Source organism: Hyperoodon ampullatus (genome assembly GCF_949752795.1).
Source record: "Hyperoodon ampullatus genome assembly, chromosome: 17".
Lineage (NCBI taxonomy): Eukaryota > Metazoa > Chordata > Mammalia > Artiodactyla > Ziphiidae > Hyperoodon > Hyperoodon ampullatus.
Window position 1 is genome coordinate 68,306,110 of NC_136930.1, and position 20,706 is coordinate 68,326,815.

The 20,706-nt window shown below is 40.1% G+C and overlaps 1 protein-coding gene across 3 annotated transcripts in view; it reads right to left on the reverse strand.

The window, feature by feature from the left end:
- The window catches only part of ADCY8 (adenylate cyclase 8), a gene marked incomplete at both ends in the record, with an annotated part of 222,768 nt that overhangs the window by 71,475 nt on the left and 130,587 nt on the right, over nucleotides 1-20,706 (reverse strand). For 2 of the 3 annotated variants that reach the window (XM_079722269.1, XM_079722268.1), the window contains 2 exons: nucleotides 4,309-4,409; nucleotides 18,382-18,579. In XM_079722269.1, coding sequence (XP_079578395.1) covers nucleotides 4,309-4,409; nucleotides 18,382-18,579 — 299 coding nt within the window. The remainder of the gene's footprint in view (nucleotides 1-4,308; nucleotides 4,410-18,381; nucleotides 18,580-20,706) is intronic. The other variant, XM_079722270.1, reaches the window with a different exon arrangement.

Genomic DNA, 20,706 nt, shown 5'->3' on the forward strand with positions numbered 1-20,706 from the left:
GCTTCATCTACGCAATAATACTCTTCCTCCTCACTCTCCAAATAATATCCTCCTTCCCTTTGCATGCTCTCTGATTTTAATTGAGCATTTCACATGATTTCATTTTGTTTCCTTTCTTAGCATATCAATTTTATTTGTTTAAAAATTTTTTTAGTGTTTGCCCTAGAGTTTACAATACGCTTTTGAAATTAACCTAGGTCTACCTTCAAATTATACTGTAGCACTTCATGCGTAATGGGGGGATCTGAAAACAAAGCATCCCCAATTCCTCCCTCTCATGCCTTATTGACGCTGCGGTCATTCATTTCACTCATCCATATGTATAACCACTAAATACATCGTTATTGTTACTTTAAACAGTTATCTTTTAGATCAATTAAGACTATGAAAAAAACATTTTATTTAACTTCATTATTCCTTCTCTGATGCTCTTCCTTTCTCTGCGTAGAGCAAGTTTCTGACCTACATCATTTTCCTTCTGTTTGAAGAACTATTTTTTTTAAACATTTCTTGCAGGGAAGGTCATCTGGAAATGCCATTTTTATTTGTCTGATAAAGTCTTTATTTCTCTTTTGCTTTTGTAGCATACAGACGTCTAGGTTGGTGGCTCCAGCTCCGTTCTCTTCTTGCTCACACAGTTTCTGATGAGAAGCACCGTGTAATTCTTCCTGTTCCTCTATAGGTAAGTAGTAACCCCCTCCCCACACGGCCCCACACTGTGTCTTCCATTAAGACGTTGTCTTTGGTTTTCTGCAATTTGAATATGACATACTTAAGTGTGTTATTTATTTGTTTGGTTATTTATTTATTGTATTTATCCTGCCTAGTGTTCCCTGAGGTTCCTGGTTCTGTGGTTTGGTGTCTGTCGTTAATTTTAGAAAATCTTCAGCCATTATTACTTCAAAGATGTTTTCTGCTCAGCTCTCCTTTTATCTCCTTCCGGTATTCCAATTATGCATAAGTTACACCTTTTGGAAGTGTCCCAGAGTTCTTGAATGCTTTGATCTTTATTTTTTTAAATTTCATTTTTCTCTTTGCATTTCAATTTGGGAAGTTTCTATTGACCTATATGCAAGCTCACTGATTCTTTCCTTGGCGTTGTTGAATCTACTGATGTGCCCATCAAAAGCATTCGTTATTTCTATTATGGTGTTTTTGAGTTCTAGCATTTCTTTTTGACTTTTTGTTAGAGTTTCCAACTATTGGGTTGGAATATATTGCCCATCTTTTCTTGTATGGTGTCTACTTTTCCCGTTGGAGCACTTGATATGGTAATAATAGTTATTTCAAATTCTCTTTCTGATAATTTCAACAGCTGTGTCATAACTTGAGTCTAGTTCTGATGATTGCTTTGTCTCTTCTTCCCTTTTGACACGACTTGTAATTTTCTGTTGAAAACTGGTTATATTGTATCAGGTAATAGAAACTGAGGTGAATACACCTTTACTGTGAGGATTTATAAATATATTAATCTGGCTAGAGGTTGGATTATGCTTGGTGTTTGCAGTACCTGTATGTACCAGTGACTCCAGATTCTTCTTGTTTCCTGTGTTTGAACCGAACTCCCCTAAATACTGAGAAAGAATCTGGGTCTTGCAATTCTTTCAGCCACAGCCCGCAAATAATATACTGGATTGTTGTGTGGGGATCAGGTGTGGGACATGGGGTTTTGTCAAGCCTCTCCACCTTCTACTTCTCTTAAGGCATTCCTTTCCACCTTGTGTTTCTCTTAAGCCATTATGTGCTATGTTTATGTGCCCTATGTTCCCTTGTATTAAGTCTTCATTTCTGAAATGTATCTTTCTTTTATTTTTATTTCCTTTTTGAACACTTCCCAAATCGCTAAGTTTTTTCTAATTCTGATTTAGGCTGTCATTTGATGTCTTAAATCACATTAAGGGTTTCAGTTCTTCTTGAAATAGTAGGTTAATGTTTTGTTATATGTTGTAGGCATGTCTTTTTGGAGTGCTTTCATTGCCTATCAGGATATTAATCTACTTTTAATTCTTGTTCTTCTTATAATAGCTTATTATGGGATTGTCATCAATACATCTTGTAGCTAATTTTTGTGTAAAATTAACTTGGTTGAACATTTATAAAGAGGTGTTGTTTGGGATAGTTTATTTTTTAACTCCACAGAGACTCCTTTAGTTGTTTTCACATAGTATTCAAAACATGATGGCTAGATTCCCTTTCCACTTTTACCTGGACTCTCCCTTCTACATTATAACCCTATTGTGAGTAATTTTGATCTTATTCATAGAGTTCCTTCCAGGGCCCTATCCTGGGAGGGAGATTTGACTGGTCAGTTTTGGGAGTTCATAGTGTCTGACAATTCTAGCTCTTTGGACCTTAACTGCAGACCTTTGTGCTCACCTGACATTGGATTGGGCAAACCCCCTCCCACTTACAACTGCTTTTGCAATTTGGCCCATGGCACTTCTCAGTGAATATCTGTTGGTGATACTGGGGCTCTTTTCTTCCTAGATATGACAGATGTCTACTTGTTTCTTTCCAATTCCTCCCACACCGATGTTGATATCACACCCAGTCTTGGGGCTCTTGGGAGATTGTCATTCCCATTTTTAAATTTATGGGTTTACCACATCACCTATTTTTGTTGTAAATATGGTCCTTGAGGTTTTTGGTTTTATGCCGTTGCTCAGATATGTGGGAATTCTGAGAAATTCAGAAATGTACTACTTCTACCACCATCTTCCCTGAATCCCTTGCCCCCTTACATCCCTGCCAATCTGGAAAAGGTCAAGCATTGCCATTCCCTGACTGTTAGTTAACCTGAACGTCTTTCCTTCACAGAATCATGTTACAACCTTCCTCAAAAACCTTCAGGGTCTCCTTCCTGCTCCCAGATCCAATTCTAAATTCCTTACCAGAGCATGTGGACACTGCCCTCCTGCAGGTGTTCTCCCTTTTCAGCCATGGCCCCCACCACATCCTTGCACAAATGCTTGACCCTTGAGTCTTCCATTTACTCACCGTGCTACAAACACGAGGTCGTTCTTATCTCTGTGCTTTTACCTGCACAGCTTCCTAAGCTGGGAACCCTCTTCTACTCTTTCTCCCTCATCCTACTCAGCTCAAAGCATCACCCCTTCTGCCAACTTTCTTTAAACCACCTAGGCAGAATGAAGTGCTGATTTTGGCACAAAACAGTTAAGTAATTAAAAGCACAGACTGTGTTCAAATCCCAGCTCAGTCCTTATATAGATGGGGATTAGAATGCTGCCTTACTTATTGGTTATTTTTGAGGCTTTATTGAGACAATCTGTGCAAAGGATTGAGCACTTTCCTGGCATATAATAAACGCTCAGTAACTGGAAGCCATTATTAACGTCTCTTTCTCTCCCACTAAATTATATCTTAGAAGATGCAGACTTTCTCTTGCAAAATTATACCATCCTCAAGGGCTAGCAAGTTGATTTGACTGTATTAGACATTTAACTAATATTTGTTGATGTTATTTTTAACCACACGAAAGGGGGAAATTCCTGGTTAGCTTAGGGAGAAGGGAATATATTTGAGAAAAGAGGCAAGGGTTACCTTACAGTGCAGGAGAGAGGAAAAAACATGGTCATTGGACTAATCCAGAACTAGATTTAAATGCTGGTTCTGGCACCTATAACCTATATAATAAAAGTCTGTGTCTAATAGAGTCTTAAGAGTCCAGGCTGTGGAGCTAGACTTCCTGGGTTTGAATCCAGGCTGTAACATTGTTCAGCTGTGAGACCTTGGGCAACTTATTTCATTACTCTGGGCCTCAGTTCTCTCCTCTTACAAGTGGGGATAATGACAGTACCTACCTCATAGGGTTGCCATGAGAATTAGGTGTGTCACTGTATATAAAGAATTTGGATCAGGGACTGGCCACATATATTTGTTTGTAGTATTATTAGAGTGCCAATTTTGCTGACCCTGGAAGCTATGATCCTGTATCTATGAACAACAAAGAGGTAATTAACAAAGGGACAAGTTAATGATGATGGAGTGACTTATACTTACTTTCTGCATTCATGGGTGCAATGTCAGATAAAAGGGAGGCCTATGTTGATTTTGGTTGTTTTTTTAATTAAGATTGGGAAAAAGCTCTTGCCTTGGTAGAGTAATGAGATTATTATGCAGCATAAGACAACCAGAAGAGACTCTGATACTGTCAAATATTTTGCTATGAATCCTGGATCCCATTATTGTAAATTCTGATCCCTTGAAAAGGTCAGCAGCTAGCTCCAGGTGAGGGCCTATCAGCTCACAAAGACATTTCATCTGATAACTTAGTCCCTTCACATTTACCTTGAAGAAGGAAGCAAACTTTGTATTGCCGTGATAAATAGAAGAACGATAAACGCACAGACCAAGTTTGATTTGAATACTTCATCCCTCATTTGAGAGTACTGAAATGAAAGAAAAAAAAAGGAGAATGAATTACTTTGCAGCAGAGTTGGGCACTTGGAAGAGTGAAGTTTTACTAGTGTTTGGAGTTGGGGATAAACAGCAAGAAGAGACAAGGCATTTAAATGTATATATTTTTAAAATTAAGAGGCATCCATATCTCAATAAAACCTTCACGGAGCATTATCTCCATCCCTCCCACCAACCTTCCAGTGAGAGCCCAGGGGTGAATACAATTCCCTTCATAGTAAAGGGGAATGTGAGAGGGACTTTGCATAAACTTATAAACTGGTTCTCCTCCTTCCTCCCAAATAACATCATTTTAACCAAACAGAAGAGCACACATCCATATACACAGCAAATCAAATTCACATTGACATTCTTCATGAGTAAACGTTAAGTCATTTAAGGATCTTGCTCTTGTGGACACAGGGAAATTTTTGACCAGAGAGTCTGCCTCTCTTTTCATAAAAACTACTGAAAAAATAAATTCATGGAATCTTAGAATAGAAAACAGCCAAAGAAATCTCCAGCAAGGGCAGCTGTTTCATTTTGCACAAGAGAAACCCAAACGGATCGACCAATGTGCTTGATTGCCCTTCTGTTGTCTGCTCGAGGGGGCCCCGGGGAATGGTGCTAACTTTATTTTGATTATCCAGAGAACTCAGTAATTTCATTGTCCAGCGTTAAAAGCTTCTGGAAGGTCAGCACTGAATGTGTATATACTTGCCTTAGTCCTGCCTAGTTTCCTGACCCATCTTCTAGTCACTGAGACATAATTCAATTCCTTCAGAGGAAGAAAGGATTTTTAAAGCTGAAAAAGATCTTAAAATTAACCTAAACCAAGTCCTTCTTTTTACTTTAATGCCAGAGAGGTCTAGTAACTTGCCATAGATCACACAGCACAGAGCATTTTTGGGGGTGAGAACAGAAACCTAAGCACGGCTTTGGAACTATATGATCCCTGATTTGAATTTCATGGTTATTTTATAAAGGAAGCCAGTAAACAGAGCTATCCCAGCATCTCAGGGTCTATGTCCCTAACACCAAGAGAAGGCTTTGGTCAGGTCAGTGAAACAAAATTCATCCAACTTGTTAATATGGGAGTCATAGTCAATGGTTATTACATGATTGTTATTCTCTTGCCTACTTCTTGGTGTGGTCTGGGTTTTAGACTGGGTTTTAGACATTGATCAGTGGATCAATGTCATGGCTGTGATTTGGACAGTGGCAATGACAGGTAGCTGGTGAGATCCATGGGGAAGCACAATGCTGCTCAGAAACTGCACATTCATTGCTGTCATAGGGCAATGCTTTTTCTACTCCCTGGTGTTGAGGCCTCTGCCTGTCGGCTGACAACCTGCCCCATATCTAGAGGGGAACATGCCCCTGAAAAATCACTGTAGCCATCTTCACTCCTGATAAAGCTACAGAAAATCCATGTTATTGATAGTTTTCAAGAGCACTACCTAAGAACAGGGCACCATCAGAGAGACCCACACATACCAGCTTGAAGATAAATGAAGGAGCCACAAAGCAGTTAATTCAAAGAAAGATAAATGTCTGAATTCCTTGTAACAACTGATTGCACAAGATCTAATTATTCTTTGTTGGCTGTCTGCTTTCAAACCAGCTTGGTTATATAGATTTAACCATGAGATTTTAAGAACAACAATAATAATTTTTCATGTACCCAATCTCTCCCTTGCTCCTTTTCATCATCTTCATCTTTATCATCCTCATCAACTCCTCATCACTACCAGCATCACAGCATCTTGGAGTCACGATGGACCATTGCCTATCCTTTCCATAACATCCATGAGGACTACTCAAATGCCTGCTGATTATCATCAGATGACCTTTTCTGCTTTGTTGGTGGCAGTGGGGTTCTTTTCTCCGAGCTGGGGCAGGGCATCCTAGGGTTTCAAACACCCTCAACTTGAATACTCCTGGCACCTAAGAGATCATTCCTTGGATGCAAAAGGATTCCTTTCCATTTGGGGCTCATTCTCACTGTGGGAAGGTTTTTTTCCTATCGATCCCAAGCCTGAGTCCTGACTCCTTTCCTGAATGTTTTAACTGATGACTTAAAAAAAATGTCACATAATCATCATTTGTCCAGACTAAAGTTGCATCTGGTTTCACATTGTTCATTTCCTTCAGAAGTCAGGCTGGTTGGTGACAAAGTATCTGCTGTACCTCCAGATCTCCCACTCTGTCAGTGTTTCACTGTGAGCAAAGCCAATTCCTTTTAACCTCACTTTTCTTAACTTTCAAATGGGGGAATGAATACAATTCACAGGTTTTGCAGTGCTCTTCAGTTTTACTGTATTTTATTATGCTAGAATTTAATAATAAATTCTATTATTTTCAGGTTTGGACTCCAGTGCCTAGCACAGTCACAGAAAGGAATATTTGTGAAGATGAAACCAATCAAATATAAAATACTGGGTTTCATAATGGAGTGTACTTTGGAAATGTAAGGAGACAGAACTATGGAAAGAACGCTCCTAACTGGCTCAGGATGAGACTGAGTGATGATTCACTTCACTTCCTCTTGACTTGTGAAGATCTGATCACTCTGGTTCACAGCTATATTAAGTTACACGTATTCTGCTTCCTGCCACAGGCAGACTCTTCATCTGGTCTCTCTTCTGTCCTCACTTGGTGCCACATATTCTTTTCTACCTTAGTGGTGAGCATGGACTACTCTAGAGCTAGACTACCTGGATGTGAATACCAGCTTCAACACTTACTAGCTATGTACCTTGGACAAATTTACTATGTTTTCTCTGCCACCGTTGCCTCATCCAGAAAAAGGGGATAATAATAAAAACTATCTCGTATGGGTTGCTGGGAGGATGAAATGAGTTAATATATACAAAGTGCTTAGAGCAATGCTTATAGCACATGGTAACCTTACCTAAGTGTTTACTATAATCAATTATACATATTTTATTGCTATACTTGTTATCTTTTTGAAGCCTGCTTTTCAACCACAGTGTTGCTTTCTAGAATGCTGTCTTCTATTTCTCTGTACAAAATTATACCTTGTACTCAGTAGGGTCCCCCAAAGCGTTGCTGACTGATTGGTCCCTGAAGTTAGAAAAGATTCTTCAAAGGGGAATTATAATCTCGTATGCAGTCTTCTGTTTTAGGAAAAGACTTTACCCTTATTCCTTCCCTTTCTTCCTAAAAGATCCTCCATCAATGGGTGGAATTCTCCCTTCTCCAGGGACCTTTAGGGAAGCTGTCCTTGGAAATGACCACTGGGCCCTTATAATTCATTGAGTCCTTGGTCTGTAAGAGGACTTGGCAACTGTATATGTTACAAATGAGGAACTTGAGAATCAGATAGGGGAAAGAGCTGGTCAAAGTCAATTAGGTGGTTGGTGGCAAAGTTCAGACAATAAGCCACATCTCCTGGCTCCTAGATCAGTGTCTTTGGGCAGGAAATGCCTGAAGACAGTAACTGAGCCAACTATAAATGGGATTAATACCAATTAAAAAGACTGTGCGTGCCACTTGGAACAAATTACAAATGCTTCCTTTGAGCGCTTAGATTAGAATTTTGATTAGAGTCAGCCCTCTGTATCCAGGGGTTCCACATCAGATTCAACCAACCACAAATCAAAAATATTCATGAAGAAAAACTCCAGAAAATTCCCCAAATCAAAACTTGAACTTGCCACTCACCGGCAACTATTTGCATAGTACTTACACTGCATTTGCAGCTATTAACATAGCATTTATATTGTACTAGGTATTACAAGTAAATTAGAGATTATTTGAAGTCTAGGAGAGGGTGTGTGTAGATTGTATGCAAATACTATGTCATTGTATATAAGGGATTTGACTGTCTGTGGATTTTGGTATCTACGATGGGGGGGGGGGTCCTGGAATCAAGGCCCTGCTGATACAGAGGAACAACAGTATTATTACTTTTCAGTCTGTAAGGCTTTGGTTGATTCAGGAAATGGTCAAAATGTAGTGTAACAAATTGAGTAATAATGAGTAATATCTAGTGTAAGGTAAGCAATATGCTACATGCTTTATGTGGATGATCTCATTTAATTATCATAACAGCACTTTAGAGAAGATCCCATTTATCATATCGCCATTTTGCAGATAATGAATCTGAAGATTAGAATAACTGAGTAACTCAAGTAGGACCTCACAGATTGTAAGGAGGGAATCCAGAGAGTGCAAGGCCTTATTGGCTGCACTAACTGCTGCAACTTTGCTATTTTCAAGGTAAAATCATCTTCACAAGGTGCATGATCATGTGTCTTGTTATATTTCAGTGATGTGGTTTACAATACAAAGAAAAAAAGTGGGTTAAAAATTTGAGTCTATGTAAATCTTCATTAGAATGAAGGTGAAGCATGATCTGGGCAAAGAATGGACCTCATAAACAGCCCATGAGTTAGTTTAATAAATTGGCACTGCCTCATTTTCATGATTAATGAATGGCTCCTCAGCACAAAGCAATGCAATGTAAAGAACCCTTTTCTTAAGGCCTAGAGGAGTGAACAAATAACAGGGAAGAAAATAAAAGATACAGTGGATTTTATTAAGTGCAACAGAATAAGAGGGACCACCATCTTCAAATAATTAAAAAATTGTTTTTAAAATGAATATTCCTACTTGATTTGATCAGGTTGAGACTTGGGTTCCCTTCTAAGGAAGGAGAGCAGGAAGGACTTGTGTTCCATTTTGCTCATGTCTGTGGATGTCGGCCCTGCACGCTCTTGAAAGGCATATTCATAAATGAACTCAGAGCCAGGAGGATCTGTGGGCTCCTAGATCTGTCCAAAGGAAGCCTGGAACCCCAAGTGTGATCACACAAGGTAAAACCCATCTAGATTGTTCATCCACAGAGGTGTGACCAGGGAAGCTAGCTTGCAGAGGTGATGAACAGAGCTTCTAATTTGGTATGTTTCTTTGCCTGAGACATGCCCGGAAAATCTTTCTAGGTGGGTTGGAGGGAAATCACACCGCTCTGCTAGATCCTCCTCTTCAACTATGAGCTAAAAGGTACTGACTAAATTCTTACATCCCTACCAGATGTAGAGGATGCTTCTAACCATAGCAATAATCTAGTTAATTGTCCAAACTACAATGATTCTGGTCTTTGTTTCAAGTGTGTATGTGGATTGAAAAATTTTATAGGTGGAATGGATTTTATTTGTCACCTTGGTCCAGCTCTTAGTAATGCTGATTTCACTCAGTAAAACCTCTCAGAAATGAGCCATTAACTCCTGCCTGAGTGTGACTGGGGAAATCAGCCCCTCACTTGAGAGCCCATTCCACCTTCGGATAAATCTAATTTGAAAAATGATAATTTTCTAGCACACCTCTCATTAATATAAATTAATATGTTTGTTAAAGAAGAATCTCAACTGGGACAATCTGCTCATTTTGCATGAGTGAATGAAGGAAATTATCGTCTGTTCTGTTGAATTCATGCATTATGGAGGATGGCACTGGCTAGAGCTCCCTTAAATGAGACCATTTGGGTGAAAAGCAATTGCAATAAAAAAGCTAGGAACTAATTTTCAATAATTTCATATTTTGAAATAGAATATATTCCCTATCCTGGTGTCTAGCGTCTAACCAAATCATTTTCAAGAACAATTCTACAAGTGACAGGTATATCTGAGGAATGTCTCACTGGTATATGTCTTCCCAAATAACTTGACCTTTGAACAAAGTAGATTTCCTTATATTTAGTAAACTCACAAGGTCATTTAAGATGGACAGCTTCAGAAGAATGAGGCTGGAAGGATGCCATCCCAGAGATGACAGAAGACTCAATGATAATATGTTATATAAATATTTTTGATAATGACAATATATGGTCTTCCTTGGTAGGGGGATGGATTGTCATAGGAGAATTCCCAAGCAGAACTTCATAAAGTTTCCAACCCACCATTCTCCCAGCTCACCCTCCTCCAAATCTCCCATCCTTGGGAGAAAAGACTCTTCCTTTCTTGAGTGGCCCAGTACCCCAACAGTGAGAGCGATAACTGTTCCTTTATTCCTTGCCTAGAAGCCCCTGTTTATAGGTGATGGTGATATCCACACATTAAACACTAGGATTACTTTAAGGACTGAGCTGATGACCTTTAGGTTGAAATCATCATAATTCTATCATCCTACACTACATTATTATAGGTGAAATTGGTACTCCTGACTCTGAAAATGCTGGCTTTGTGGGACTGGAGCTAGCTAATTGGTCTGATAAAAAGATACAAGTGAAATGGCCCTTGATATCATTTGACTACCTAGAGGGTGTAGAAATAGCAGGAATTTTACAAGGCAATATCAAGAATGTAAAGGAGTCTCACTTAGCTACTGTTTGAATAGGGATGGATTGTTTTCTCCCCCTAAGTCTCTTTGAAATCTGTCCTTCTTACCTGAAGGAGGTGGCCTAAATATTCTTATTATTCTGAGCCTTATTAGAGAAGTAAAACTCAAGAGTAACCTGAGCCTACAACAGAATAATTCCTTCAAAAGAATTTTTAAAAATAAGATCATGAAAATGATCAGGAAGTGTCTAATTCAGATAAATGAGAGAGAACACAAAAGACCACTTGGTTCAGTATCCCATGTTCCTCTCCTCTGCATCCAAATAAGAAATGATGTGTTTCAACAAATTCTGAACGTCTCTGAAAATAGACAAAAGCATTTTTCTCATTACCTAATTCCAGAATCCAACATCTTAAACCATCAGATTATTCATTCACTTGCCTAGCCTTCTTTGCTTTGCTGAAATTCCTCCTTAATTATTTTAGTCTACTCACTGTAACTCCAATAGGAGTTTATGGGAAGAAGAAACATTTCAAAGTCTGTGATACATTTATCCTGAAATCTCTTAAGCCTCCACTTAGCTTTGACTTTCTTCATTAAAGATAGAGAAAACTGAGTGAAATTCTGAACAGAGATAAGACCCACTTGTACTCAGCCAAAGGATTATCTAAAGGTTTCCTTGTGTGACAAATCCTTGTTTTTATGTGGTTACTGATGGAACAAAAGTAGTATTAAATGAATATTTTGAAAATTTTCAGCACCGAACCTGGTTTATAGCAAGCACTATCAATGGCCTATAGGTGTGTACTTGCTTAGGACACACCTTTATGTACTTATATAAATCTGTATTTATGAGAGTCATGACCCTGGTACCCTGGGATACAAGAACGTTAACACTGCTCTCCCCCCCACCCTTTTTAATGAAGTAGTTTCTCTAAAGAAGCTCTAGAAGTGTAAGATTTATTTTAAGTAAGGGTGTAGCCTCACCCAGAATTGGATTGGCACAGAATTCATCAGGAGGGAAGGGAAAACAATAACTATTGCATTTATTCAAACACTTATTATATGAGTATTATGTCATCTAATTTTCAGAACAATCCAATGAGGGGCAGGTAGTATGATCACTGTCATCTCACTGTGATCAAACACCTTGTCCTGCATCACCCAGCCAGTATCTAGCAGGAATTGGGTTCAAGTCATGTCTACTCATTAATCAAGTATATGTTCTTTCCTCTGTCTTTTAGCAAAGACCAAACACTTGTGAAATAAATGAAGTTTTTCATGTGTGCCGGGATGTCCATCTGAGTGATGGAAAGCTACCAACTTGTCAGTATCCAATAATGATCGATAAATTAATCCATTGCACCCACATCTATTTCCAAAGTGGGATTTGAACCAAGGTCTCTTTGACCCCCGAGCCTGACCTCCTGGGAGCACTGGGAGGTTTATGGAGACATTCCTTCTAGGCCTGTCTGAGACCATGTTGGCCTTGAGTATGGACTCGGAAACTTCTGATGTGACCTGGTCTCTGAAGGCATGAAGCAAGTGACTAGCCCAAGTCCTAATGTGCCGCCAAGGACAGAGAAAGGTGGCTGACAACTCAGGACAACGGAATCCCAGAAGGGTTTTCTCAAAATGTAGGTCCGCTTGCAAAATCAGAGTCTTGGGGGCAGAGTGATGGGCAGGTACCTGCATTTTAAACAAGAGCCCCAGGTGATCCTCAAGTTTGAAGACTATTATCCTAGGACAAAGAGGCTTTTTATTGCTAAATTTGTAATATTGACAAAGGAGGCCTTGATTTCTCAAAGGAAAAAAATTCAGAATTTAACAGAAAGATATCAGCATTAAAAGAAGGAAGGAAATCTAATCATCATTGATATGGTTTGATTTTAACACTTATCCCACTAGAATACCCACATCAAAACATAAATTTTCAATCAATTTTGAAGCATTTATTTAACATCTTAATCTTCAGTCAAGATGAGGAAGTTGCCTCATTCTGAGATGGTCACGCTGTTTTTGTAACACTAAGCTGAGTGAGGTCACTCCAAATAAGTGTTTTTATGTTATTAAGCTCTCTTAAGGAAAGTTTTGGGTTGGTTTCTCTGGCCTGGAAACATTAATACATAATTATAACTAATTGCCTTCCCCATACTAAGCTTCATTCAGAGTCTTGTCCTAGAAGAGAAATACGGGTCAGAGGCTGAAAAATATCACCTTCTTGTTAAGTGTTCTGGGGTTAAGTTCTTCACTATATAAAGAATACACACAAATCAATAATACAGAGGTGAGCAGCACAATAAAAGATGACAATTAAGACAAAAGTTTGTCACACAATTAAGATAAATGGACAGATTGCACAATTAAGACAAGTGTGCAAATCACAAAAGAAGAAATATAAAGACCAAAACATAAAAAACATACAGAAAGACATTCAACCTCAATAATAATTTTTTTTTAATGGCAGGAAGATGCTGCTTGTATCTTATCAAGTTGGCAAGTTTTAAAAAGTATAGGCATAGTTCTTGAGCATGATTTCAGAATGTACAAGTATTTAAAATGTACATTCTCATACCCATTCTTATGATTTTATCCTAAGAAAATAGTTAAACATGGATGTATGATTTAACTATGACAATGGTCATTGCAATGCAATTTATAATTTATAATAGTGAAAAACTGAGAGAAAAAAAAGCCCAAAATGTTTAAAACATGCACTGGATTAGTATGCAGTTACAAAAATTATTTTGTAACTAAACATTTAATAATGTGGGGAAAAGCCCAAGCAAAAAGCTTAACACTATGTTACAAGGCACGATGTACAAAATGGTCCTGTATTAATAGAAAAATTGCATAGATAAGTATAAAGAATCATACTCGTGAAAGACTATCATGACAGATGCCAAAATGTTAACAATGGTTATCCAGGGTTGTAAGATTACAAGAGATGTCATTTTCTTCTTGCCTTATATGTTTGGTATAAGCTTTTGCTAGTGAAAATGAATTAATTTTTTTTAGGAAGAAAAAGAATTATATATAATAAAAGAAAAAATTCCAATATGATTGATAGTATTTGACAAACATGTCATGTTTCCTACATCTCTTTACCATAGTTCTAATTTTTGTTTGCCCCTGAGATCTGTCAGCTCCCTTAGGAAATTTTAGCTGGAAACTAAAGAAGGGCGGAGGATTCTTCTGTGAAATCTGGGAGGAACTGGAGGGGAGCTTTGAGGACGGGATTAGGGCCCATCCTCCATCCTGGGGTCTTCCCAGAGACCTCATGTGGTTGCAGGGAAGTGAAGAAGATGTTGAGAACCACTAATTCTAACCTGGCCAAGGTCTAAGCCTTGGGTCACATGACTTGTCACTCACGTGATTTTTGAGTGAACGGAGGTGCTATTTATAATTACACTGAGAAAATGGATGTAAACCAGGCAAACTAGCACATGTGCTCATCATGCCCCTAGGGAATTCACAACCTCATAGCACTGACTGCTGAAAGCTATTAGGAGCTGTCCATCTATCTCATTTCACAGATGAGAAAACCCTGGAACACAGAAGGAAAATGTGCTGCTCAAACTTGGCTAAGACAAATGAGTCATGAGCACACTTTTCTGAAGCTTAACTCTAAGGATTCCTCTGTGTGTATGTGTGTGAACCACCATGAAATGACAGGGCAGGGAGTCAGCAGAACCTGACAATCGTCTCTCCTGAAACTCCACTGCCAAGAGTCAGGTCAAAATGTTCATTGCAGCTCTATTTACGATAGCCAGGACATGGAAGCAACCTAAGTGTCCATCAACAGGTGAATGGATAAAGAAGATGTGGCACATATATACAACGGAATATTACTCAGCCATAAAAAGAAACGAAATTGAGTTATTTGTAGTCAGGTGGATGGACCTAGAGTCTGTCATACAGAGTGAAGTAAGTCAGAAAGAGAAAGACAAATACCGTATGCTAACACATATATATGGAATCTAAGGGAAAAAAAACGGGTCATGAAGAACCTAGGGGTAAGACGGGAATAAAGACACAGACCTACTAGAGCATGGACTTGAGGATATGGGGAGGGGGAAGGGTAAGCTGGGACAAAGTGAGAGAGTGGCATGGACATATATACACTACCAAACGTAAAATAGATAGCTAGTGGGAAGTAGCCGCGTAGCACAGGGAGATCACAGGTTTGTGACCACCTAGCGGGGTGGGATAGGGAGGGTGGGAGGGAGGGAGATGCAAGAGGGAAGAGATATGGGAACATATGTATATGTATAACTGATTCACTTTGTTATAAAGCAGAAACTAACACACCATTGTAAAGCAATTATACTCCAATAAAGATGTTAAAACAAACAAACAAACAAACAAAATAAAACCAACCCATGTCTTTTGGTTCTTAGAATTCACAAAAAATATCCTGAGACCAGCTGCGAGGTAATCTCCTCAAAGATTCTCCTTAACCTGAGTCTTCATTCATTCAACAAGCATTTATGCAACACCAGGAGACATATAAAAGTCCCATTTCTCATAACACTTGCTAGATATGCTAATTTTTATAAACTAATGTAACCAGGAAGTGTCTGGATGACATTTCAAAAGAGTTTTTTGTGTTCTCCAATTCACGAATAAAGGTGGAGTGGAGAACAGTTTCCCTGGTTCACATATCTGTATATTGTTCAAACAGAATTTCTTTTCTGCTTGAAAAGAAATTTTCAAAAATTTCTTCCCTACAGAATTTCCAGGGTAAAATCATTCTTTCCTTTTCCATTTTTCCTTTCAGAAAACATACTTTTATGGTCCAAACTTGCTCCCAAGAAGCAGGGTAGGGCAGTGGGAAGAGAAAAGACTGGAGTCACAAATACTGTAAATATTTCAACAAATCTAAGATGCACAATTTTTACCCCACCTTTTAACATCTCTGAAATCAGAAAGTATCTTAACTATCAAAGGAGTCTTGAAACATGAGTACTTCCAGGGAGGTTTGTGATTGCTTCTGCTGGTCACCAGGGGGCAATATGAATCCAGAACTATTTAAAATTCTCTGCCTGACCTTTTTTTTTTTTTTTTTTTTTTTCGATCACATTCAGTGTGTGAACTCAGGGATTTCATTTTGGATTCAACTTCTTGGAGAGTTTTTTTTTTTTTTTAATCTAACCAATACCCAGATAGAGGCATGTGAATTTCCTCACTGACTCTGTTTGCTGGGTTGGTTTTTTTTCTGTTCATTTTTACCTTGAGGGTGTAAGCACAGCTCATTGGGTGGTTTTTCTTAGTGCTGCATAGAAAAATCAAGCACCTCACAGTTGATGGTACCTTAGAGTCAATGAAATAGGCATCCAGATACTGAGAGCTATGACCTCTCTTTAACCTCTAGGAGGCTCAGTTTTCTCTTCTGGAAGCAAGATAGGACTGTTTCCCTGAGGATGCAGTAGACCAATATACAGAAACACGAGGCACAGGGTAGATTCACACTGATGCGGTTCTCTAACTCTGGAGCCCTATGGATTTGAAGACCCTGTTATTTCGGTAAGGTTTCAAGGACCCTTTCTTACTTGATCTCTTTCCCAGACCCCTGTCCTGTGCCTCCCACCTTATCCAAACTTCAAAGAGAAGAGGATGAAGCTAGCATAGGATTGTCTTCTTCAGACAAGGGCCTGGGAGGGCAAGTCCCCAGGGCTCCTGGGAGGGGCAGTGTCGTGCACAGACAAGGGCACTGGCTTTGGGGTCACAGTGGGCTCAGATCGTAGCCCTTCTACTGACAGTTCGAGTTTGGGTAGGCTACCTAATCGTTTCTCCATGTCTCCATTTCAGCAAATATAAGCTGAGGCTCCTAATAACATCTTCATACTGTCACTGTTAGTCAATTTGTGCAAACAGCTTAGAATAGTGCCTGGTATTTGGTAAATACCCACTGACTATGAGTTTTGATATATCCTCTGCTCAGCAGTAACACAGCCCCTGGAGAGGGTCTCAGAGCAGGAGTCATGAGGGCCGTCTCCGTGACACGAGGGGAGTGAACATTAGCTGATGTGCCCACTTGCCTTCACTCCCGTAACCTACACGACGCAGAGCACACGCTAGGTGATGCAAAGCTGGACTGCCAGTGGCCACGTCCCTGCATATCCATACAGGATGCTGCCCTCTGCTTCTCCTAGAAGCTGGTCACAGAAATCAACCTCAGATACACTGTGCCTCCCCTAGATCCATCCCCCCTCCAACACCAGGTGCCTGCAGGTGCGGGCCAGACACTACTGAATAAAACACATTAGAAATTATCTCTAGTCTGCAAGGGTCAGGTCATTAGTGAAGCAAGTACCTCCTTAGCAAGAATGAATAGAAAGGGTTTTGTAGAGCTCTGGACACAGGTATTTACACAGGCTAATTGAGAAGATCCTTTGCAAGACCACCCTGCTCTTCCTAGCTCCTTCCATGTAGCAAGCAGGAAAGAAAATGCTTTTAATTTGGACCTTAAGCCCTTAGTTATATTACTAACAAGAAAAGTTCACCTGTTATTTGAGGGGGACTGTTGAACAGGCAAAATGTTTCTTTTCCTTTTGTTTTGTTAGTACCTAGACATAATACATTGCAAACTGTCAATCACAGGTGAAGATAGTACTTTGGAGTTTGCAACCTTCAGGGAGTTTATCAAAGAGATTCCCTGGGAATAATGCATGTGCACAGAAGTGTGAATTCTCCAAGCCTAGGAAAGTAGAATCTCCCAGGCAGCTGAGCAGACTCACAAAAAATTGTTCACTGGAGCTTTGCACAGTATAGAATAAAACTCCTGAAATTTGCTTGCAAATCCCCTGCTGTTCTTGCCAGTAGCTCCTGCAGATGCCAAGCGCCTCCTGTGCTCAGTCAAAGAAGGTCTGTCAGCCTCCATCAGTGCAAAAGAGCAGCCCAGTTAAGCAGGGACAGCACCACCTCCCCACTACACTCTGCACTTTGGAGCTGGGCTGGAAGAAGGGGCGTGGAAAAAAGTCATCAGCAATAGGGTAATGCCGGCTACTTTCGAACAGTGGATCTGATCAAGGCATTGCCTGGAGCCTTTCGTCGTAACCTAAGAGGGAGGGACGTTCATCATCCTCATTGTACAGAGACGACTTCGTGCTCACAGAATCCTTCACTTTGACAGTCACCTAGCAAGGAAGTGGCAGAGGTGGAATTCGAACCCAACTCTGAATCCACAACCCACCTACTATGCCTTACATCAGGGGGTCTGAGCAGTGGACGACTGGGGAAATGGGAAAACAGGTGTGTCCAATCTAAGGAAGACAGTGTTTATCATTAATGCTTGCATTAGGTTATTGGGTGCCCTCATATATTATGTTACAGGGTGGCAGATTCACCTACAATCAAAGGCAAGTGGGTGCTAATGACATTTGGGTTAATAATCTCAAAGTGGAAGGAACTCCTTTGTTCTTTCTGTCATCTTTTCCTTAAAAAGCAAAGCTGAGGCTCTCTTTATCTACCCAGCATCTCCTTACATGGCCTTCAGTCTACTCATGACTTTCAAAGAGAAAAAGAAAAGACAGTACCAAACCAAACAAACAAACCACAAACACACCAACCAAAACCACAGCCCCTGGGCTCTCTCTAGTCCCATGAACATTTACGACAATTTATTCCAGAAAAAGAGCCACTATGGAGACCCAGGTCTACCTTGTGCTCCAGGCTGGAGTCTTTAAACATCAGTGAGAATGGCTTGATATGCTCTCTTCTCAATTTATCGCCACTCCGCAAGTCGATGGTATGTTCTATTCTCTTGTTAATTTCCTCAGGCCCAGACTGGACATGCAAAGCTTGTGCAAGATGGTTTGGAAGTAGATTTATTGAATTTCTTGTTAGGGCAGCCAGAGTCTAGGGGGAAAGCACATGCAAACACAATAAACCTGCTAGTCCCCTTTGGATTAAAAAGAAATGCAATGTGTTCAGATTAGGTTGCATTGCAAACAGTAATAGCATTCCATGCAGTTGTATTCAGTGAAACCTACAGAAGTTGATAAGTTAGCATTTGGTTCAGAGAAACACAACCTGGCAAAAGGGGCACATCAAGAGGGATATTTCTCTTTCCTCTGTGTAGGTGCACTGAATTCCCTTGGTTCAGATATTTGGTGAGTTGTTGGCTTGGAAGTGTTAATCAAGACCCTTTCTCTAACCAGGCACATCCCTGGCATGAGAGAAAGAAAACCAGTACAAATAGCAGAAAGGAAAACAGATCTGAAAAGTCCATGGAAATGATCCTCTCCAACCAAGTAGATTCCACATTTTCATGTGGTCTTTCCTTTAATTGTGGTGGAGAGGCTTGGGGATCAATGGCTTGCATTTTCTTTTTTAGCATTCCTCATGAACAGCCAAATAAGCCAGGATCTGCACCTTAAACTTGATAAAGATTGTTATATTTTTACAGTAGATGAACGTTTTTTCCCCACAGACCATTATATATCTATATCTTCATATAGATATATGTGTTTAATTTCCTTTAGGCAAAAAGATTCAAGCAGTTTCAGCCTCTCACCATTTCACAGGTTAAACAGCAGGAGGTGGGGAAAGGCACAGCCACCATAGTTGGTCATTGGGTGTGGCCCCATGGATGCAGAAACAGCTCTGGCTTATGAAGACACACCAGATTTGGCAGGGAGGACTCTGTCTCCTGGCAATTTAGCTGCAGGTGACAAGATCAACTGGCTGGATCTAGCCAAATGCAATGCTCACTCACAGCTCCAATTTAAGACAACTTCTCTGACCAAAAACATGGGAGTTGGAGCTGGAGAGATATAAGGACAATGATGCGCATCTCCTCCCTCAAAAGATTTCCTTGGGGAGAGGTATAGGCTGCTGTACATCTGTAAAGGGGAAGAGAAAACTCTGCTTCTGTACACACTCACTGCATCTTCATTCCTCTGCCAGCCTCTCACCTTGGCCAATGTTAGACCATAGGCTAGACTGAGATAAGATGGTGTAGTTATCAAATGGCAGCCTGTGAGAGCTGATAGAACATCTTGGAGGTCCTTCTGCCTGAACCCTTCATGTACCTGTGAGCCTCAGAGAATCACGCTCACGAGCCACCAGCTTTTCTGCAGCCAGGTCAGATCCTCTGACCCCAGAGCCAGAGCCAGAGTCGGGGGCTTTGATCTCATGAAGCCTTCTAGCCCATTCCATAAGTATTCCTCCTATGGTACTGTTGGACTCTTCCTTTTAAGCTTCATGGAGATATTCAACGTAACCTAAATTCAAAGTCTCTAAAGAATTCTTGAGCAGGGCTTCATCACTGGTAGAATTTATGGAAACCTTCTTCTCCAGCCCCAGGATAAAGGATGGAGTTGCATGTGCCAACATGCAAAAGTAAAGTATATGCTCTCAGGGCAGTGAAGTTAATTTCAGCTCTGAGTATGAAGGAGGCTACCACAGAGAAAAAGATAGATGTTAGGGGGAGGTATGGCAGGATGAGAGGTGAGCAGTAGAGCTGGAGCAGAGAGAGGGAAGCAGGGGCCAATGTTCCAGCAAACTGAACAGCAGGGTCCATGTAGGGCCAGAGGGCTTGAGCCCTGGGATTAAATGATGTTAGAACAGCATCTCAGAAGGTGAAAGAGACTGGAGCCCACCCTCTGTGGATCTCCTATTGGTTTCTTGGGCAGAAATTCTCTCCACATAGTTTGGAAAACGACAAAATTTAGTCTTCTACCTTGGAGAGGAGGTGGAAAAGACACTCCAGCTGCCCTCGTCTGGACATACATTCGGGCTTAGAGATGGGAAAATGCTCCCCTGGCAAAGGCTTGAAGCTGGGATCTGACAGGAAAGGAGAGGAAATCAGCTCACTATCTACATAGATCCACAGTTAGGAATTTCTCTCTCTCTCTGTAATTTTTATTTTCCTACAGTTTTCCTTCTTTGAACTACATTGAGCCTTCCACTCTACCAGTCCCCTCATGCCTTCAATGGCTCTTAGACCTCTGGATTTCACAGAGAAGGGGAGTTTCAAAAATA